The 22727-nt window shown below is 43.0% G+C and overlaps 1 protein-coding gene across 4 annotated transcripts in view; it reads left to right on the forward strand.

Annotated features, from left to right (window-relative positions):
* The window catches only part of Syde2 (synapse defective Rho GTPase homolog 2), a 34879-nt gene extending 12428 nt beyond the window's left edge, over positions 1 to 22451 (forward strand). For 2 of the 4 annotated variants that reach the window (XM_052731287.1, XM_052731288.1), the window contains exons 3-7: positions 1024 to 2114; positions 6104 to 6230; positions 14955 to 15136; positions 15835 to 16066; positions 20227 to 22451. In XM_052731287.1, the coding sequence (XP_052587247.1) occupies positions 1024 to 2114; positions 6104 to 6230; positions 14955 to 15136; positions 15835 to 16066; positions 20227 to 20720 (2126 nt within the window). In that variant the 3' untranslated portion in view covers positions 20721 to 22451. Of the gene's footprint in view, positions 1 to 1023; positions 2115 to 6103; positions 6231 to 14954; positions 15137 to 15834; positions 16067 to 19649 lie in introns of all 4 variants that reach the window. The other 2 variants (XM_052731291.1, XM_052731289.1) reach the window with 2 other exon arrangements.
* Positions 22452 to 22727: the final 276 nt, after the last annotated feature.

The following is a 22727-nucleotide window of genomic DNA, read 5'->3' on the forward strand; positions in this document are numbered from 1 at the left end:
TGCAGAACTGTTTGTGATTGGCAATACAAGGGATGCTTTGTCTGGTATGCAGGCACTCCATTCCTTACTAGCTGTTTACCAGAAAGCCCAGTATGCATACTTAAAATAGTCCTCCTTCTGTGTAAAAACAATGCTTGTTGTTAGGGTACAGGGATGGACGGAAGGCGGCTTTCATGTTAGCCGTTTAAAGAAAGGTCATTCAATCTCCTGATTCTGAGCAAATACACAAGTTCATTTTAATCCTGAAATAGTTTTGCTAAGATTAGATTCTGGTATTAAGATTATTAGATATTTATTTAAAGGAGTAGACAACATCTGAAAATCGAATATGTAATAATTGGGATGATGTTGAATTTGGGAGTGGGGGGTCGTTTTTCAAGACAGTGTTCCTCTATGTAGCCCTGGCTTCCTTGAACTATAGACCAGGCTGGCATCAAACTCAGAAACCCACCTGCCTCTGCCTCCCGAATGCTGAGATCAAAGGCGTGCACCACCACCGCCCAGCTTGAGAACATGTTTTTATTTTGTTTGAATAATTTGAAAACTTAGTAGGAACTGTACAGACTCAAACATGAAATTGATTAATCTGTCCTTTTCAACTGAAAAGGTTTATCATTTAGCATATTCTATCAGTGTTTTGCCAGAACCAGCTTACCAGGAAGTTTAGTTGATAGAGAATATCCTAACAGACTTTTAGAACAAAGAAGGCCTCTTTGCTGCCCAAATTACAGACTTCTTGGGTTTTTAACTTTTTTTTTTTTTAAATCAACACTGGTCTGTGTAACACTTGGCTTTAGAGGGTATAAATACAGAGCAGCCTTGTGACGTTCAGAGTTGTTTCTAGCTGAATGTTCTGAGATAGAGGCTACTCCAGTTCCTCCAAAACTTAGGCCACCATTTAAGGATCTGCACTCACTGGAGTGTACTGCAGAGGGAAATGTGAAAATGAGAACCAGCTCGCTTATAGAGTAGAAATAAGTTGGTACTCTTCTCTTTATAATGTTTTCCTGTCTCCTTTTCAAGGCCCTGGGATTGTAGTTTCTACAAATAGGACTGAACTGAGAACTTTGGAGCCATCTTCTCCAAACCCCAGCCCTGTGAAGAAAGGTGGTTCCATGACTTGGTCTTTGCCAGATAAAATAAAATCTCCACGCACCGTGAGGAAACTTTCCATGAAAATGAAAAGGTTGCCAGAATTCAGCCGGAAGCTGGGTACTAGGGGAGCCTCGCACTATATAAGCGGTCCGGATGGTACCCCTTCGTTGTCCAAATGTAACTGCCGCCAGCTGCCTCATAGCGTTTCTCTGTCCTCTGGAAACCCAACCAGGAACGTTATAAGCCGGTACCATCTTGATACCACTGTATCGTCTCAGCAGAGCTACCAGAAGAAAGCCACTGGGAACTCCAAGTACGCCTGCAAGGGCGGTTACCTCAGTGACGGAGACTCGCCTGAACTCAGAACCAAATCTAACAAGCACGCCTCCGAGCACAGACTTGGAAAAGGAAGAGAAACCACTCCAAGCAGTTGTAGCAAAAATGAAATAGATATAGACGCCTTTAGACATTACAGCTTTGCTGATCAGCCCAAGTGTTCCCAATACATATCGGGGCTCATGAGTGTGCACTTGTACGGCGCAGAGGGTTTAAAGCCACCCCGGCTAGATTCAAAAGATGTCTTTTGTGCAATTCAGGTAGACTCAGTCAACAAAGCCAGGACAGCTTTGCTCACCTGTCGGACGACGTTTCTAGACATGGACCACACTTTCAACATAGAGATTGAAAATGCGCAGCATTTGAAACTGGTGGTGTTCAGCTGGGAGCCCACCCCAAGGAGAAATCGAGTGTGCTGTCATGGTACAGTTGTCCTGCCCTCTTTATTCAGGGTGACAAAGACCCATCACCTGGCTGTCAAACTGGAACCCAGAGGCCTTATTTATGCCAAGGTGACCCTCATGGAACAGTGGGAGAATTCTCTGCACGGCCTGGATAAAAACCGAGAATCAGTCATGTTCGGTGTTGACATTCAGAAAGTTGTAGAGAAAGAAAATGTGGGCTCCATGGTGCCGCTGTTGATACAGAAATGTATCGTGGAAATTGAAAGGCGGGGTTGTCAGGTATTGCTCTGTTTCCCTACTCTCTCCTTTATTGACTGATTGTTAAGTCTCGAGAAAAGGAACTCAAGGGAAGGTTGAGAAGAAAAATTTAGACGTTTCCCCAGCCCTGCTGGACCTGTATTGCATGGTTTTTGGAGTATGTTTCACATCGTAGCTCTTGTTGCCTGTGATTTGAGAGCCTGCTAGATGATTCCACAGTTTATGTTGTGAAACATCCGCATGGGCTTTAGGACTAGAAAGGACTAGGTTTCTCTACAACGACTTGTCTAGAAAAGCTGATAACACAGAAAGGTTCGGTCCTGTAATACACATTTCTTTGTGCTTTGAAATTCTGGGGGCGTTCCAGCAGTGGGTCACAGGATCTGGCTTCAGACCTGAGATGAACCTCATCCTTATTCTCTCAGTTCATTCTTCAGAAGTCCAGACTTACCGGCTCTTTACTCTGGGACCGCACGTGAGATAAGGAGAGCTCTTCCTAATAAGAACACATGTCTACTTTAAAAAAAAAAAATATTATTCATGTGTATGGGTATTTTGCCTGCATGATGTATGCTGGGGCCCGTGGAGGCCTAAGAGGCCCTGGAAGTAGACTTACAGACCGTTGTGAGTAGCCATAGGGGTGCTAGGAATTGACCCAAGCCCCTCTGGGAGAGCAGCCTTTGCTCTGAACCATAGAAACATCTTTCCACGCTTCTAAAATAGGATGGCAAAGGCAACCCAGAGAAGAAACAAAACGTGTTTTTATTTGTAACACAGTTTGAAAATGGTAACCAGAAGTAGGGTGTGTAACCTTCTGGAAGAACTCCACCCAGACACATGATTCTGTCTAGTTTATGGTGTGTCTTTGAAGCAAGCCATTCACATTACAGTCCAACTTCAGTCAACTACATTTTATTCCTAAGGTTTTTCGTTTCCTCTTCTGGCTCCATCCCCACCTTGTGTAGACGCTCAGAGATTAGGTAGACTTTAAAGCTAACCATTAAATAGAAACTTTTCAATTTAAATTAAAGTAAGGAGCCCAAGCAGTACTATATTATTAGTTTATTTTCTGAAAGATGTATAAAACAGATGCATAAAGACTGCTGTTTTTGCTGGGTGATGATGGTGCATGCCTTTAATCCCTGGAGGCAGAGGCAGAGGCAGGTGGATCTCTTGAGTTCAAGGCCAGCATGGTCTATAGAGTGAGTTCCAGGACAGCCAGGACTGTTACACAGAGAAACCCTGTCTCAAAAAACCAAAAAGGAAAAACAAAGACTGCTATTTTTAGCAGTGATTCTTGTATAAAAGTTTAGAAAGGTTTGTTTTAAGAAAGATTTTCTGGACTAGGGAGATGGCTCAGCAGGTAAAGGCTGTTGACCTGATTTGATCCCTGGGACCCACATGGTGGAAGGAGGAAATGATCTTCACATGTGGACCCTGGCACACTGGCACACATGCATAACAGATGGCACATGTGTGCACACTCAGAACAGATAACTAAGTGACTGTAACAAAATAAAGATTTCCTGGGGCCTAGAAGCTTCCAGCAGTGCATTTGGAATTATATGTTGTTTTAAAACCAGGTAGGGAGCTGAGGCTGGCCCAGAACTCCTGAGCCTCCCGCCTCCACCTCCAAAGTACTGATATAGCAGGTGTCCACTACTATACCCTGTGAGAATTGTATTTCGAGGGGCTGGAGATATGGCTCAGTGGTTAAGAGTTTTTGCTGCTCTTCCAGAAGACCCAAGTTCTGTTCCCAGCACCCATGTCTGGTGGCTCATCTCTGCCTGTAACTCCAGCTCCCCTGATACTTCAGGACCTGCACTCATGTACACACACAGACACACACAGACACACACACACACACACACACACACACACACAAAGTCTTTCGGGCCTAGAGAGATGGTTCAACAGTTAAGAGCACTGACTGTTCTTGCAGAGGACCTGGATGCCCAGCAACCACATGGTGGCTCACAACTGTCTGTAACTCCATTTCCTGGAGACCTAACACCCTCTTCCGGCCTCCCTGGGCACCAGGCATTTGCATAGTGCACAGACCTATATGTAGGCAAATGCCTATGCACATAATCAAATAATAACTAAAAACCATTTCAGAAAGTTGCATATTTTTAAGAAGTTTTTGTTTTGGGTTCTTCCCTTCTCCCCACCCGAGAGACTAAGAGGCTTGTTAACCCTGTCCTGTGCAGCCTGCCGCACGTGACCACCGCTTAAGTTCTGTTTGCCCTCTGTTACTAACTGTTCTTGCGATTCCTGTGAAGAGAGGATGTGGCATGGACATGGCTTTTTGTGGCTGCTCTGCACACTGCTGCCTCTGCTGCTTCCGATGGGAAAGGTCACTCCAGAGATCACAGTCATGGCCCGTCGTCCACTGTGGCTGAAGCGTGTTCGTGACTCAGTCAGCCTCTGAACTGAGGGCTCTATCCTAAATGTCCTTCCTTTGATGGACATGTCAGATCTTCACTTCTTTATCCTTTAAAAATCTGTGTTTGTAATTTGAGTTTTTGGGGATAAAACGTTTGATCAACTTATTGTCTACTGTCTTAAATAGTACTTTAGTCTGTCTTAGGTTTATTTTGTCTTCAAGTTCAAAGGTATAAATCCTTCCTATAGGATTTTATGATACTTAAATGGGCCTTTATCAAAAGGTCTATAAGAAAATTGGTTTCTTTTACTATAGAAGCATTTCCCTTGACCCTATTTATCATTTGGACTTTATTGTCTTTGTTCTGTACATTTTAAAAACATAGCTTAGCTTGAAATATCAGGCTTTCTTTATCTGTGGGTTTCTCCCAGAAAAACGGGTGCTATTTGCTAGTTAGGACTATGACAGAGAGGTGGCTTCTCTAGATTTTATGTCTGCCAGACACCTGGATTTTCCTTTTAATTATTTTTATTTTATGTGCATGGTGTTTTGCCTGCATGTGTGTCTGTGTACCATGTATGTATTTTCGCCATGTTTCTTGAGATGGTATGCTAGTCCTAACATGCTGTTCTCAGTATCAGTGGCTCAGGACTTCAGTTACGACTTTGAAAATGAAAAGTGTCTTTCTAGCACATTCCTTGGTTTTCTTTGTGTGTTGTTGATCCTTTTGCAGGCAGGAGCACTTCACATGAATATTTCTTTGAAGTAGATTCAGGTTTTTGACCATGCTTCAGATGTTACAGCTAGTGGTCTGAGTTGGATCCCATCTGCCTGTGTTGTTGGTGATGCTTTCCTGGATCACCACGCCTACCTCTCTGCTGTTGTCTTTTAGCTGTTTAATGATTCAGAAGAGAGTAGTCATAAGGAAGCCTGGTCATTTCATCTGTCTCCCTCATCTTCTAGATCCCTTAATCAAGGATTGTTCGTGTCTTGTTATTGTGAAATTGTTTTCTGTAACTGTTCCTTCCACTCAGGATGACTGCTTCCTAAATAGCTTTTGGATTTGAAAGTATAGGTGACAACTCCTTATTTCCTTAATTCATTCCTTCTTAACTCCCTCCCTCCCTCCCCGCCTCCGAGGTTTTATGAGGTGCTGGGGATTGTACCCAGGGCATTCTATTAGCTGGACTCCTCCCCATCCCTATCTCCTTAAATTTCTTGAGATTTAATCTTTCAAAAGAGTCTAGTAGATTAATCAGGGATTTTTTTTTCTTGAGACCAGGTTGACTTTCTCTCCCTGTGTGTGTATTGAATTCTGAAGACTTAATAATTAAAAGGACTGGCAGTGTTTACCTAACAAGTACATTTTTGTAGGTCCTGGAGTGAGCACTGTGTAACTTTTGTATGAATTTTAAAATAGACTTTATTTTACCTTTTTTTTTAACCTGTTTTACCTAATATAGGCTTTATTTTCTTTCCATCACTGTATGATCAATTAGTGTGAGATCTCAGAAGCTGCATTGGAGGTGTTACAATGACGTTTGGGTGTTTTCGATTGCCAACTTTCTGTGATTTTTGCCATCACCTTCATTATCGTGTCTGTAACATGGCGTTTTGTTTCTAGGTTGTAGGCCTGTACCGATTGTGTGGTTCAGCAGCTGTCAAGAAAGAGCTTCGGGAGGCTTTTGAGAAGGATAGCAAAGCTGTTGGTCTGTGTGAAACCCAGTACCCAGATATCAATGTGATAACAGGTAAACATAGACTCTATTTTGTGTTCGTTCTGGAGAGACTGCACCTGCGGGAAAGAAGTGGGAATGCGCTTTTATCTCCTGCGTCTGACTTGGGTTTGTTCTGTGTGCGGTCTTACTTTCCTTCCTCCATGGACTGCTGAGTGTTGCTTTCTGAGGGGAGGTGTGAAGCTATGGCTCCATTCTTCAACAGCCCACGATGGGGGAAGTGAGACCCGGATTAAATTCACTGCAGCAGACCCGTGTCTTCATGGAGAGAACTAAAATGCCTCAGGAAGTTCAGTTTGACTGGCATTTAGGTGATTGGTGGGAAGGAAATGGCTTATCTGATTAGAGAATTTAGATTATTTAATAGGCAGAAGGGATCCATTAAGGATTTTGGAGTAGGGGAGTGGAGTCATTGAAGGCTGTTTTGAGGGATGTTAATCTGGCAACTGTATATGGGGGATTGAAGAGAGGAAGGAAGTCAGGGAACCATGATGATCTCCCAATATCACAGTAATGAGACGGGGTGGCGGGGGGTGAGTGGGGGTGTTGGTGTGTGTGTGTGTTGCGGGGGTGGCAAACAGGCATCCCAAGCCAAGCAAGAGAAGTGATTCTGAAACCTGGTTGGTCATGTACTGTTGGAACAGCAATAATGTTTTAGCTGCAGAAATGTTACGAAAGATTATGCACTGAGTTTTTGAAGTGGGAGATGTGAATGGAGAGATCAGGTGGAGTTGAAAGTTCTCATCTGCTGCTGAGGAAAACCACAGTGGGAATTGAGGTGTTCCTTTCCCCTCCCTGAGACAAGGTCTCATTAGGTAACTCAAGCTGGCCTCAACTTTGCAATCCTCCTGCCTCAGCCTTCCATGTGTTGGGGTTATGTGTCCCAGGAGTGACTACAGCCCAGTGTATAGCGTTGGAAACAGTACTAGCAGTTGTGAGGATTGGAAAATGGGAGCTCGAGAGAACTGGCACAGAAAATTCAGTCCTTGGATTGTCCATAAAAGTTTGAAAAGATGGGATGTGAGCAGTCTCTAAACTTTGCTGGCAGGCAAAGAAGGAAGAACCTTGGAAAGTTCGGAGGAGACAGAAAGTTTGGGAAGGCAGGGCCAGCAGAGGTTACGGATGGTGAGAGGCAGCACAGTGGTGTGGAGGGCGTCCAGAGGAGAGCGGGAAAGGTTTGGAGTCTGAGATTGCTCCCAACCGGACCGCTGATCTGGGTCTGACTTGTCACCCACAGTTTCCCGTGGCTTTACTTCATTGCTTAAGTTCGGGGCCAGTGCAGAAGCAGAGGATTGGGAGGCCCATCTGTTCCCTTCACCCGCTTTTCCTAGTTCACAGCTCCTGACCTGACTTGTCCTCTGCCCCCTTTACTTGATCCTCTCCAACCCAAGATTATTGAGCAGCAAACCCGACCTCACCCTTTCGTCCGTAGATGCCTCCGTGGTCCCTCTGTCTTCAGTGTGTCTTGGTAGTTGTGTGTGCTCTGTTGTCTTAACATTTTCTCCTTCTTGACATGTGAATGTTTACCTCTCCTAATTTGTTTTCTTATTTTATACACATTTAATTTTAGGTAAGAATTTAAGGAAATTCACTTACTCCGTACTGATATTGTACCTTGAAGTTTACTTTTAGGATATCGCAGCTTTAGGAATAGTTGAGGTTCTGGAGGGTGCTGAGTGGCTTATTTCTGTAGAGTGTGTCCCATCATCTTGAATGATGTAACTTTGATCTCAAGCAGTTCACTACCAAGAGAAGCAAACCAACGTATTGTTCCTTTCATGTGAATATTTCATTTATTTCTTTTGAACTTTAAAAAAGTGATGTATTTGTTACCTATGTGCATTGATGTTTTGCCTGCATGTATACCTGTGTAAGGGTATTGGATCCACTGGAGCTGGAGTTTCAGGAGTTTTGAGCGGCCGTGAGTGCTGGGGATGGAATCCGGGTCCTCTAGAAGAACGGTTAGTGCCCCTAACCTGAGCCATCATCTCTCCAGCCCCTCATTTTATTTTTCGAGACAGGGTCTCACTGTGCAGTTCTGCCTGGCCTGGAGCTTCCTATGTAGATCATGCTGGCCTCAAACTCACAGAGATCGCCCGCCTTTCCCTCCTATGCACCACCATACCTGGCTCGTGTGAATTTTTAACAAACCAGAAACTAAGTTTTTGGTAAAGAGAGGCTTATTACTTTAAAAAAAAAATGAGATAATATATAATTTGTAAAATTAGCAAAGGATTCACTTTAAGAATTCATGAAAGGAAAATTTTATAGATAGCTATTTCCAGGAAAGTATAAACAAAAGTTTATACTTTTGTCTCAGTGAAGGCTTAGCTTAGAAATCAGAGTGATGTTGAGTGTTTAGAGATGAAAGGTGTGATTTGAGTGGGCTGTTTTGTTTAAGAAGGGATCCTTGGGTTTGGATACTTGCAATGTTTGTAGACATGAACATAGGTTAGTGAAGGTCTGGTTTGTAGCATTCTTTTCTAAATAGGAGAGTCTAAAGCCACAAACTACATGGTTATGGCCTCTGTTATTTGCACTGTTCCATTTCAGCTAAGCTGTTTTTCAAAAGAATTTGGAGCTATTTTCTTTCTTGATTAAAAGTACAAAAAACAATGAAATGATTTGTCTGAGAAATAGCACTGGAATTGGGATAAATTACACACAGGGCCGCTGTACCTCCAAAGAGAGAGTGCTGTGGGCTTGGGAATTGGCCAGTGATGAAGCTGCCTCATGTGTTTACTCTACATGAACTCACATTTCTGCTGAAATTTTGGAAAATAATAGCTAAGTGAGTCTAAACACAAGAAATGAATGAGGTGAATGCCGCTGTGTGTTCAGAGTTAATGTTTTTAGTGGTTGTTTTGTCTGGAACAGAATGGAATGCTCCAGACAAAGCGTTTTGTTTTAGGTACAGGTACAGAATTGAATGTGTGAAGTCTATCTGGTTAAATCTTTGATTATGTTTTCCCTCATTTTAAATGACTTTATAATGTGCAAACAAGTTCAGAACACTAGATTCTTCGCTCTTTGTTATCCCAAGTGGCTCGTTTATGGAGACGGCGTCTCACTAAATAGCTCAGACCGGTCTCAAATGCACAGTCCCGCCTCAGCCTCCCGAGTGCTTGGCAGGATTCGGCGTGTGCCCGTCCTTGTGCCGGTGACCTTGACCTCCGTGACTCACTCCTAAGATCTGACCTGGTTCTTGTCATCCAGAATCCATCTGTCCCCAGCGTTTGAACGGATTCCATTCCAGCTCTCTTTGCCGACCTTCAGGCTTGCTCACGCCTTTTCCAGTCGCTTTTCCACTCAGTCAGTCTCCTTTCGTTTACGTGTGCTTGTGCTTTCTCCTAGGTCCCCACTGTTAGAGTGTTCCCTTCTGTGGTCATTATTTCAGATACTGCCACCACATGTCCCGAGTGTCCTCCCACGGCCCCTGTTGGTTTCTCCCATCTGGCAAAGCTCTCGCCCTGCAACGCCAGTGGTTAGTCTTCCATAACAGCTTTATTGAGGCATAATTGCCGTAAAATAAAATAAAACGAGTGTATTTAAAGTATGCAACTGGGTGTCTTCACATGTGTGTGCACCATGAAACCGTAGCCACGGTGAGTATCACGAGTGTCACCTTCTGTCCTGTCCTTCGTGTCTCTCCTGTGGCACCATCGCCCATTGCCCCCATCCTCAGGCAGCTGTAGATCTTTCTGTTGGTGTAAATTGACTTCATTTTCTAGAAGTTATAGAATAGAACCATACAGGAGGGACTTTCCCTTTTTTTTTTTTTTTTTTTTTTTTTTTTTTTTTTTTTTTTTTTTTTTTTTGGTTTTTTGAGACAGGGTTTCTCTGTGTAGCTTTGCGCCTTTCCTGGAACTCGCTTGGTAGCCCAGGCTGGCCTCGAACTCACAGAGATCCGCCTGGCTCTGCCTCCCGAGTGCTGGGATTAAAGGCGTGCGTCACCACCGCCCGGCTGACTTTCCCTTTTTATTATCAAACAGAAGTACATGGCTTTCTTTACTGGCAAAATTATTTTGAAATTCCTGTGTTATTCCAAGTGTCTATGCCAGACAGTGTTCCACTCTCTGGATATAGTGGATGATACCATTGGTACATCCCTTCATCTCTTGACCAACACTTACCTTGTTTCCAGTTTGGCGTTGTTGTTACAGATAAAGCTGCTGTGAACATTCATGTCCGAGTTGTAATCAGCCTGTGTCTGTCTAGTGATGCCTAAGTCACACTGTCTGAATTGTTTAAGTTGTGCAGTGAGACTTGAATTTTTAGGTACTGTTATGGTTTGGATTGGAAGTGTCCCTTGAGACAAAGTGTTCAGAGATGGAGCTTGGGGGCCGTGATTGAGTCATGAGGGTTCAGTCAATGGTGGACTTACAATTTGATGCCATTCCTGGGAGATGGTGGGAAAATGGAAAGCGTGGCCTGGTTGAAGGAACTGTGTCCCCGGTGTGTGACCTGCAAGGTTGCTCCTTGTCCCTAGTCTGTCTCGTGCCCTCAATGTCCCGACAGCTGTAGGGTAGCAGCTCTCCTCCTCCATGTCCCTCTATTCTGTTCCTGCTTTACCACAGGCCTAGCGGGGAGCCAGCCATGAACTGAAACCTCTAAGTTCTTCTTTAAAACAGTGCGTGTCTTGGGTCAGGCGTGCAGGTGGATCTCTGTGAGTTCAAGGCCAGTCTGGTCTACATAGTGAGTTCCAGGCCAGACAGGGCCGTGTAGAGAGACTAATGGAACAACAGAACAGACACAACAGCAGAAAGTTACTTGTCTCAGATACTTTGTCGCAGTGGTGGAAACTGATAGAGGAACTCTAGTTTCCAACTTTACTGTTTTCCTTTTTGCTGGCATAGGTACTTTGTGTTCTATATAATTTACAGGAATCACTTTGTGGGTAAATGATGGCCTCCTGAGGGCTCAGGCTGTGTCTAGCACATGAAAACTTAGGTTCAATTCCTGTCCTTAGCACGGCCTCTGCTGTGGGGGTGTGGTCAGGATGAGGGGGTGTGGTCAGGATGGGGGGTGCGGTCAGGATGGGAGGTGGGGTCAGGATGGGGAGTGTGGTCAGGATGGGGGTGTGTGGTCAGGATGGAGGGGTGGGGTCAGGATGGGGGTGTGGTCAGGATGGGGGGTGGGGTCAGGATGAGGGGGTGGGGTCAGGATGAGGGGGTTAGGGAGTGGGGTGGGGGTAGGATGAGGGGGTTGGGGGTAGGGGGAGTGGGGTAGAAGCAGGATGAGGAGATGGGGGAGAGGACAGGATGAGGGGGGAGGGGGGAGGATGGGAAAGCTTATTGGGCTTTTGATTATGATTACAATATCAATTTGAGAAGAATTGATATCTTAATGTTAAATCACATGATCTATCTTAAACCATCCATTCTCCGTCAGTGTTGTGTTTAACTTCTCTTAGCAGTTTACTGTCTTTATGATGGTTTTTTGGACGTTTTATTCCAGTTATTTCTAAATACTGATGTGTCATTGATTTATTGGCCCTTTTGACTGTTTACCCCAGAGAAATCTTGACTCAGAACTTTTGTTCCTTTTACATGTTTGCTTATATCATAAAACCGAAGTTTTCGTTGTATGTTCTGGTTCAGATCCCTAATCTAATCAATGATATACTAGTATTTTGTACTTCCCTCCGTTGTGTGGATTGTCGTTTCATTCTTTTGATGGTGTCCTTTGAAACCAAAAATGTCTAAGTTAGTTTTGATGATTCCAACTTTTTTTTTTCCACTTAAAATTTTGGCTGTTGTATCTGAAGCTTTGTTACCCCAAGATCATGAAAATTTTCATCATTTTCTTCTGAGTTTCATGATTTTTACTTCTCGTTTAGATCTGTTACTCACTTTTGAGTTTTGTGTGTTTTGTAAGGAGTGTTTTAGTCTTTAGCAAGTGGACATCTGCTTGTTCTGGCTTCTGTCAGTTTTTTTCCCTGTTGCATTTGATCGTTTTCTTCTTTTCCTGTTTATTTTGTCTTGTGTGTCAGTGGTTGGCTTGCGTGTGTGTACGTGCACTGTGTGTGTACGTGCACTGTGTGCATGTGTGTACTGTGTGTGTGTGTACGGCATGTGTGGTTCCTGCTGAGGTCAGAGGAGGGAGTTAGAGTCCCTGGAACTGGAGGTAGAGCTGCTGTGAGTTACCACGTGGGTGCTGGGAGAGCAGCAAGTGCTTTGTAACCACTGGGCCGCCTCTCCAGCCCCCATGGTGCTCTCTCTCCTCACTGCTCTGCTGGGCTGTGCATCCTGATGCCTTCCTGTCACGCTGATGACTGAAACTCAGCAAGATTTGAAATTAGCAGGTTTTAGTACTCACAGTTTCCTTTCCAGGACATTTATTTGAATTTCTTATATATAATTTTTAGGATCAGTTTAAAGTTTCTGTGACAAAGCTAGCTGGATTTTGTTTTATTTATTTGGTGATAATGATGATCAAATCCAAGGCTTGTACATGCTAGGCAAACACTCTGCCTTTGAGTTATGCTCCTTGTTCCCAGCTGGGATTTTGTTAGGATCTGCATTGATTCTGTAATCGATGTAGGGGGATGTTGTCTTCAGGTGTGTGGACACAGACTATAGTTATATATTTTTTTAAAGATCTATAATTTTTTTCAAGAGAAATTGTTAGTTTTCTGAGTAAAATTTTGTACCTGTTTGGTTTCCCACAAGCATTTAATTCTTTCTGGTGCTCATGTGTTGGGTTCCTTTTTTCTCTTTCCTTTCTCTCCCCCCACTACTCTTCTTTCTCCCCGTCTCCTCGGTGCCCCCACCCCTTCTTCTCCAGGGTGCGGGTATCCTCCTCTCCTCACGTCACCATGGTCCTTACCACCACTGCCACAGAGCTGGAGGCCCTCAGAGCTGGAGGCCCTCGGTGGGAGCAGTGTTAGTGCTTCTGTTCATCCTTCCACTTCCCGGGGTGTCAGATACAAACGAATTCCTGACAGCGTGAACTGATTCCGTCCCTTCCTGTTTTCTCAGGAGTCTCTGCTTTCTTCTCTGGGGACTTCCCCAGATGACGACAGTCCCTCTCTCCTGGGCCTGGGAGACCTTTCTGCTGTCTTGCCCATTCATCTAACCAGCTGTCTGGCTCTGTCCTTTACTCCCTGTAAGTGCTTGCCAAGGCAGCTGATTTCCTTTTCTCACGACTCTTCTTTTTTGGGTCCTTATCTCTAATTGCCTCTAGGTCATTGTCTCCTAGACCTCGCTACAAAAACCCTTTGCGGTAGACTCCCTAGAGGAATTTGTTTATAAATACAGGGGCCTGGGCCCAGGCAGGAGATCATGATGCATTGGTGCTGGAACGGACTGCTCCCCATGGCGTTCATGGCCATTCTTACCTAACCTAGTTACTGTTGTGTGTCGTGTGATACCTCAGGGTCTGTCTTGAAGCAGCTTTTCCTTGTCTTCCTTGGCAACATATATGCCTCTCTACATCCCTGAAACCTTTTCTAACCACGTGGGATCTTTGTTACTCTTCCTTAGCTGTGTTTGAGAGAGCTCTTCCCTTTGGAGTTATTTCCTAGTCCGTTCTTGACACTGTTGTTTCGCTTCCCAATACTCTCAGTCACATGAATATGCACACACACTTTTGGGGGTCAGGCCAGGGTAGGAGACGGGGACTTGGTCATCAGGCTGTCCTGGAATTTGCTGTGTGACAAAAGATGAGCTTGCACTTCAGCTCCCTACAGCTCGTGAGTCACAGTCACCTTTAAGTGGCACATCCTCGGGTCCAGCTCTTTGGCCATGTCTTCCTGAGCCTCCTAAGTTTTTTTTTTTTTTTTTTTTTTTTTTTGAGACAGGGTTTCTCTGTGTAGCTTTGCGCCTTTCCTGGGACTCACTTGGTAGCCCAGGCTGGCCTCAAACTCACAGGGATCCACCTGGCTCTGCCTCCCGAGTGCTGGGATTAAAGGCGTGCGCCACCACCTCCCGGCTCCTAAGTTTTGTATGGAGCAAAAGTCCATGTCCCACAGACACTCTCCCTACCTGCTGAACTGTTGTTGTTTCTTCTTGTGCCCCCTACTTCAAGCAACATCTCGAAGACTCACTTGGATGGGAAAGCCCTAGCCTGACAAAGAAGCATGTTCTTCCTTCCCTTGCTGCTGAATTACAAATGCTTCTGAAACTAAATTTCCTATAGGTAACTCTTCAGGTTTCTCTTAACTTTCACAGTGACAAGTTTGATGACTTCTGTCCTTGACTCTTGCTTTAATTTGGTATTAGGAAGGATCTTCTTCCTTTTGTGTGACAGCGTAGCATTGGAGACTAGCGATCTCTCTGTTTAAGATACATGTGCAGCAGCTTTAGAGAGGAGATATGTTGATGTTCCTTGCTGATTTACAAAGGCTTTGGGCATTTGGTACCCTTCCAATATCCATTAAAGGTTTAGAAGTTCAAAATTTGGATAGTTGAGTGGTTAACAACTAACATTAATGTGTTGCTTTCTTCTTGCACATGCAGGATCCTCTCGTAGGAGCAGAGTCAGTAGGGCTTACACATCAAGGACATAACAAAGCTATGGGAATTATGTCTGTATTTTAGCATGTTCCAAAGTTAGTTACTAAGGAAACTTACACGAATAAAAATTGTCAGTGTGTGGTGACAACACTTTTTATGTTGTTGTTTGTCTTGTTTTCAGAAAGTCCGAAGTTGACTGCCATATTGTTTGCATTTTTAAAGCATTTGCTGTGCATACTTCACTTTGGAGACCGTCACTGCTGTCTCTGGTCTACTTTTACAGGTGTTCTCAAAGACTATCTAAGAGAGCTTCCTTCTCCACTGATAACAAAGCAGCTGTATGAGGCTGTGTTAGATGCAATGGTGAAAAGTCCCTTGAAAATGTCATCAAATGGTTGTGAGAATGAGTCCAGTGACTCCAAGTTCGCCGTTGGCCTACTGAATTGCTTGCCGGACGTTGAGAAGGTAAGTGTACTTGGGAGACATTTTCCCTGAAAGCTAGCACACGAGGTCACTGTTCACGCTCCATCACTACACATGGTCTTTCAGGTCTCTGACATTTGTGGCACTTGGGTTTAGGCCCTGCCTAAACTTCTTCAATAGATCTAGAAATCAGTTTTATGTTTTCTGTGCATGACTTTAGCCCAGGCATGAATGTGCCTTCTAAGTCCTGCTTTAAAGATTTATTTTATCCAGAAGCTTCACTTTTAGATATATTTTTGTTCCCATCATTTAAAAAAAAGATTTATTTTATTAGCCAGGCAGTGGTAGCGCATACCTTGAATCCCAGCACTTGAGAGACGAAGGCAGTTGGATCTCTGTGAGGACAGCCTGGAGAACAAGTGAGTTCCAGGAAAGCCAGAGCTACAAAAACAAAAAGAATGAAAGTGAAGGAACTTTCTAGCAAATGAAAACGAAGGAACATTATATATAAAAAAGACTTATGTGTCTGTGCAAGGGCCTCCATGTATGTATGTGCGCTGCATGCATGCTTGTGCCTACAGAGGGCATCATCTGTGTTTAAACGAGCAGCGGCTGTTGTCACTTCAGAGGGTGAAGGGGAGAGTTCCTAAGGGGGCCATGGAATTTAGAATATATTACTAATATTTTATGTGGACATCTAGCCATTCACAGTGGATTAAATTATGTTTGGACATATTTAGGCGACCCTAAAGATGTTGTTGGATCATCTGAAATTGGTAGCTTCGTACCATGAAGTGAATAAGATGACTTGCCAGAATTTGGCTGTGTGCTTTGGACCAGTGTTGCTTAACCAGAGGCAAGAGACTTCGACCCACAACAACAGAGTCTTCACCGATTCTGAAGAACTCGCAAGTGCTTTGGATTTTAAGAAACACATCGAAGTTCTTCATTACCTGCTCCAGCTCTGGCCAGGTAAAGGAGTCTCTGGACATTTCTTTAGCAGCCATGGGATATCGGGTTAGCTGATGATTAAAATGCCTGGATGTAATGGGGTGGGGGGGAGGAAAATCCAGATTTTTGCGTTTTTGATACTGAAGAGTTGACACCTGCTCTGTAGCGTTTGCTGTTTATATTTTGCATGTGCTCATAATGTAGTAGACATTTGAGCCATTGTACATATTTTGGGTGTAGTTAGACCTGGGCTGGAATGCTGGTTGGACCACGTACAGGGCTCTGACTTCAGCAAGCTGAGTTTATAGACTTTGTGTGAAAATTAAGTACAAGGGTATTCTTAAGGTGCAGCATAGCTTTTAGCACGTAATACTCAATTATTAATGTATTTTCTCACCTTTAATTTGTTATGAAGCAAAATGCATTTTTCTTTTTAAGTCTATTCTTTCTTTTAGTAGTCTTAAGATTTATTTTATTTTTATTTATGTGATGTGCTCATGTATGTGGGAGTCTGAGAAGGCCGGAAGAAGGGTCCCTTGCAGCAGGAGTTAAACAGGCAATTGTGAGGCACCAGATGTGGGTCCTCTGGAAGAGCAGCAAGTGCTCTTAACCACAAGTCATCTCTCCAGCCCATGCCCATTCTTTCTGACAGAATTACTATACAGATGGTTATTTTTAAATTACTTCAGCTCCTGCTGGCAGTTGTCTTTGCTATTTTGGTCTTAAAACTTTGGTTTGCATGGTACTGAAGAGATAATCGGTGGGTAGAGCGCTAGTTATTCTTCTGGAGGACCTGAAGGACAGGTTCAGTTCCCAGCACCCACATGCTAGCTCACAGCCTTCTCTGACTCCAGCACCAGGAAATCTGATGCCTCTTCTCACCTCTGTGGGCATCAGTTATTCACATAGTGCATATTACATACATGCAGAAAAAACATACGTAATAAGTTAAAATTTGGTTTTTACATTTTATTGATTTATTTTGTGTGTGTATGTGTGGAGATATGAACGTGCATCTGAGGTCAGAGAACAGCTTCTCCTATACTGCCTATTCTTCCTGCCTGGCTACTGGCCAATCAGTGTTTTACTTATTGACCAATCAGAGCAAAACATTTGACATACAGACCATCCCACAGCAGTTCAGGTCTCCCACCCTTGTACAATAACCTCTTACTCACAGAGCCGTCTTCTCAGCCCTGCCCCCCACTTCTCTGTGCTACACACACACACACACACACACACACACACACATATAAAAATTTAAATAGATTTGTTATTGACTACATTTTATCTAGAATTAATTTATTTTATTTTGTCTGTGCGTTTTGCTTGCGTGTCTGTCTGCATCGTGTGTGCATTTCTATGGAGGCCAGAAGAAGGGTCAGATCCCCTGGAACTGGAGTTACAGTGGTTAGCAGTCCTGTGGGTGCTGGGAGTTGAACCTGTGTACACAGCAGGAGCAGCCAGTGCTCCTGACCCTAACCCGTCTCTCCAGCCCTTGACTGTCTCTCAGTGATAACTGAACCTGTGTGCACAGCAGGGGCAGCCAGTGCTCGTAACCCTAACCCATCTCTCCAGCCCTTGACTGTCTTTCAGTGATAACTTAAACAAGTGTCTCATGTTCAGCATCTTATTCCAAAGACTTTCGTTGCGGGTTGTAATCATAACCTTTTTCTATAACCTGTTATTTCCCCTGAAAGTACCCTCGACAAAAGACAGAACCCGGCAGAGAATGAGGGGAAACAGTAGTTTTCCCCTTTAAATTGCCTGTTACGGATTTTAGGAACGTGGACATCATGTAAATAAGGTGCAGTTACTGGGCCTGTGAAAACGGAGGCATGAGGTAGAGAATGCCAGAGCCGAACGTCCCGTGCATTCAGTGGAAGGGCGCACAACTTGACTGTTCTTCGGGGAATTTCCTCCGCTCAGGCCTTAAAGGGTTGCCTTCAGCCTCTTCTGTTTCTGTTTCCTACGCACCTTGCTTTTTGTGTTACTGTTGATCTTTTCCCCCTTATTTGGGGCAAGAAGATAGTTTGCTTTGAGATCTCTGTTCATAAAGTCCTGTTGTATTAGCCCCTGAAGGGAACACTACCCTGCCCATCTCTCTCTGCCAGCGGCTTTGCAGTTGGGTGAGCAAGGGGTCCTGGAACGGTAGAAACATTTATACTTTCAGAGGGCAGTCTTTTTTATATGTTTTGTGTTTGGGGCATTTAAAAAAACAATGGGTTTTTTGACTGAGAAGAACCCTGGATGCTGTTGTGAGTCCACCTTTACCTTCAGAGTGGGGATGTAGATGTATGTTGCTCTTCCACATTCCCCATGATGAATACATCTGGGGCAGGGTTCCTGCTTCTTCCTAGGTTGTAAAATTTGTAAGATCATAGATAATATTTACCTACCCCATGTTCTTAGTTCCCGTCATTAACAGTTACCTAATATGGTTCTATTAAATAAAGATGCTGTTTTCTAAATGAAAGTAATATAGTGAACTAAAATAATCTACTGGTTTAAGATATAAGGAAGAATTCAGTTTCTTAGTATTTATTACACTTTGAAGTATTTATTACATTTTCAACACCCTTAATTGGCGGCCTCTTCACTTTCTGCTGAAAACAGGCAGTTGGTGTCAGCATGGGGAAAGTCAGACTTCTCTTTCAGGGTTAAGGTTAGCCATTTTCCTTACCAATTTATAGGAAAACATCCCAGTATCAGTAGTTTAAGAAGACAGCCATAGCGGTGTTTCAGAAATGGAATTTGTAGTCTAATGTAAAATAGTGATTTCGTTGGTTTCTTGAGTATTCTCCAAAGAGACTGTAAAAGTGGTTTTAGCAGAGTCCTGACTGAGCAGAAGAGACAGACGTGGATTTTCCTCTAGATTTCCAGTGTGCTGTTGACTGCTTGGCAGAAGAGTGGGAACAGGAATAGCACAGGGGGTACAGGAAGAAAGCGAGGAGGCAGTGAGATCAGATCAGATGCCCTCGTCTGTCCTCCGCTGGTACCAGGCGCCTATCTGCGCATACACATACATGCAGGCACAACATTCATATGCAAAGTAAGTCATTAAAAATGAAATCAATAGAAATGTTAAAAACATACCGTGTACAGTTGCTAAAATAAAAGTTGAAATATGTAAAATATCTCTGCAAAATGTTGGGAATATTCTTTTAAGCGGTAGACTAGGATATGTGTATCATTTTTAAGTTGTTTCCTTTTGCAAACCAAGCTTCATTCTATATTGCAAAATCAATGTTATCACTGGTTTATGCCCCTTACCTTAGTGAGGGAGCTATAAGGGAGAGGCAGAACAGAATAAACACGCAGGAAGAGATAGGTAATGTGGATAATCTTTAATGACTATGTCCTAGCATTTTACACAGTCTGTTTTATATGCAGAAGAACCTTAGACAAATACTTTGTTCTAAGTAAGCAATGTAAATCTTGTTTTGTGTGAAGTCACGTGTGTCTGTCGTCTCCTGCATGTACAATGCAAGATGGCAGAATGCAGCTTATCTCAGATGAAAACGGTCTAAATATAAAGAACGTTATTTGAGGTTGTTAAATCTCTAACCAGAATTGGAAAATAAAATATCTGTGCTATTTCCAGGCAAAAAACCTGAAGACTATTAGTAGCTAATGCTGTATAATCACTCAGGTAACCAATGGCCAAGTCTAGTGTTCATGCATTTTATCAAAGTGAGATTTGGGCTGCTTGGTAAATGATGACACACTGCTAACTGCAAAAAAGCCCGCTGAGGTCAGGGCCAGAAGGATCACTGTAGACGCCTTCGCCTGGGCTAGGTGTTTGCAGAAAAGGAGCGTCTTGTTCCGTGCCGTCTACGCACCCTGCCTTGCCTGCTTTTGCTGTAGTCTTTAATGTCAGAGAAGCTACTGGCTTAGAATTACAGCTAGATAACAATTAACTCGCACAGAAAGTTAATCAGCGTCGGGAGTTTTATTGGGGAGTGTTTTTATTTAGCATGAAGTAGTACCACTGGACGTTCTACTAGCTTGTATGCCTAATCTTAATTATATCTGGTGGTAGAAAAATTACCATGGGATGCTTTCTTTCGATAGAACGCATGTCTCAAGCGCATGTTCGTAGTTCATAATTAAATGGCTTCATTGTGTGCTGTCTTTCTAAGGCCAGTGACTGTTACTAAAGTACGTGTATTTATTTCTAGTACAACGTTTAACTGTCAGAGAACCCACAGACAGTCTGCGCCTGGAGCAGTCATCTCTGAATTATCTGAGGCGAAAGAAAGAGCGACCGTGTGTATTGAATCTGAACAGTACGGATTCCTCGGGGGTGCTGAGGCCAAGGCCGGCCAGGTTAGATAGTCCACTCCGCAATCGCTATGCAGGAGACTGGAGCAGCTGTGGGGAAAACTATTTTTCAAATATGAAAGGCAGTTTCAAAGATTTGGATTATGATGATGTTCCCCTAGAAGATGGAGAAAATAGAGATTATAGCAAAGTGGATGGAGCAGAAGTCATGATTGGGCAGCAAATCCCCATGTCTGCAGCGTGCACATTTCAGACGTACTTAACAGTGGAGACAATTGAGTCCACGGTGAATCAGAAAGCTAACCTCAGAGATCTGCAAGAAAGTATCGACACTTTGATTGGCAATCTGGAACGGGAGCTCAGCAAGAACAAGCTGAATATGAGTGTTTGAGATGGGGGAGGGGGCGTTTAATTTGTGATAATGTCATCAAGTTTCAGGTCAAGCCTCTCCGTTTCCTTTCTTATTCCTCTCATGACCTTTTTTTTAAAATATTTAAACCTTAAGTTAATTCCTAATAAGTTCATGTGATTCAATTATAAACACTCTTCATTAATAGGATTATTTTAGTTAAGAACTGTTTGGGGGCATAAAGGTAACTGGGACTTTGGGGGACATTTTAATAAACCTTGCTGGTTGCATGGAGGAAACTTAGAGGTGTTTCTAAGGATCAGGGATGTTCTTACCCCTCAAGTCTTCGGTGCATTGTGAGAACTGCTCTTCTGTTGTGGGGACAGATGTCCCCTGCAGAGGACACTGCCGCTGGCCAGGCTGATTTGCAGTCAGAGTCCTTGTGCAGTGTCATTTGGTCACATTTCATTTGCAATACGAATGCTGCTATCAGAAAACTTTTTATAAATGTAAAATTATACAGATAGTAATGTATTTTGTATTAACATTCAGTAATTATTTAAGCTTATGAAAATTAAATATTTTTATGATTCTGAGAATATGTTTATATTTATAAGTGCATTGTATATATAGTTTACAATGAGGGAAGGGGTTGACTGTAGAATTCCATGTATTTTAAAAACTGTATGTCATGAGGCCAAATTTATTAGCTTAAAAATGTGTTCTTCAGCCGGGCGGTGGTGGCGCACGCCTTTAATCCCAGCACTCGGGAGGCAGAGTCAGGTGGATCTCTGTGAGTTCGAGGCCAGCCTGGGCTACCAAGTGAGTTCCAGGAAAGGCGCAAAGCTACACAGAGAAACCCTGTCTCGAAAAACCAAAAAAAAAAAAAAAAAAAAAAAATGTGTTCTTCAGGGAAAGATTAAGTTAAAAGATAGGTTACATAAAAACCACTTGAGTAAAAGCACACTAGAAATGTTTGAGCAGAAATGATAGCCTTTCCACTTTGCTCCATAGACACAGTATCCCTGGGAAAAGTCACACTCGAGGCTGAAGCCTTCAGCTACTTAGGGATCAAGTGGCTGCACTCCTGACTGACAGAAACGTCCCCTGTCCTGTGCGTTTTTGTCTTCTGTCATGCTTCAAGTATTTATTGGTAGTGGTACGCTTAAGATGTTGACTTCGTAACTGCCCTTGTTTCTAAAGAAGTCCTCTTGCCAGGATACTACCTGTTACATTTTTTTTTTAAATTAACTTATTTTGGCTAAGTCCATCTATGGGGTAGTTGTTACAGAAATCACACTGGCGATTGAAAAATGTAAATTTAGAAAGCCTTTAAAAATTAAATTGTAATGTGTTTAAAAAGAGCTTTTATACTTTACAGAATGTGTCATTTTAAGAGTGTGAATGAAAGTTGAGTTACCAAGTTTAAAGTGTGACAGCTATGCAGAAACTGGTTTCTTAATGTTTTCCTAAATCTTAAAGTATTTAATGTAACAACCTCTTCTATGTCGTACACATAACATCCAGATATTTAATTTGAAAGCCACTAGTGTAAAGAAAAATAACTATTTTTATATGAGACTTTCATTGTTTTAAAACTTTGTGTAACAAATACCAGAGACTATGCAATGGGTAATATCATGAGTAAACAAAGTAGTTTTAAATGTTTTGTAGGGAAAATATCTCTGTTTTCTTCCTTTTGTGTCTTGTACACTAAATAAATCAAGTAAGTGGCTCCAGAAATGTAACTTTTATTAAAATATTTTAACAGTGTCACGCTGTTATAATTGATTTTAAGGACCACTTTCATATTCTTATTTCTCTGTGTAGCCCTGGCTGCCCTGGAACTCTGTCGACCCAGGCTGGCCTCGAACTCCTGCCTCTGCCTGCCCAGTGCACCACCACCACCCAGCTTCATTTTCATATTCTTACGTGAGTTATTCATAAATATATATAGCGTTGATATGTCCAAAATTCGAATTTTCTGGAGTCTGAAATACTTCAAGGCCTATTCTTATTTTATTTTTAACGAGAATAGTTCTTGATCCA

This window comes from Peromyscus californicus, unplaced genomic scaffold (assembly GCF_007827085.1).
Source record: "Peromyscus californicus insignis strain IS unplaced genomic scaffold, ASM782708v3 Scaffold_9__1_contigs__length_137607984, whole genome shotgun sequence".
In the NCBI taxonomy this organism is placed as follows: Eukaryota; Metazoa; Chordata; class Mammalia; order Rodentia; family Cricetidae; genus Peromyscus; species Peromyscus californicus.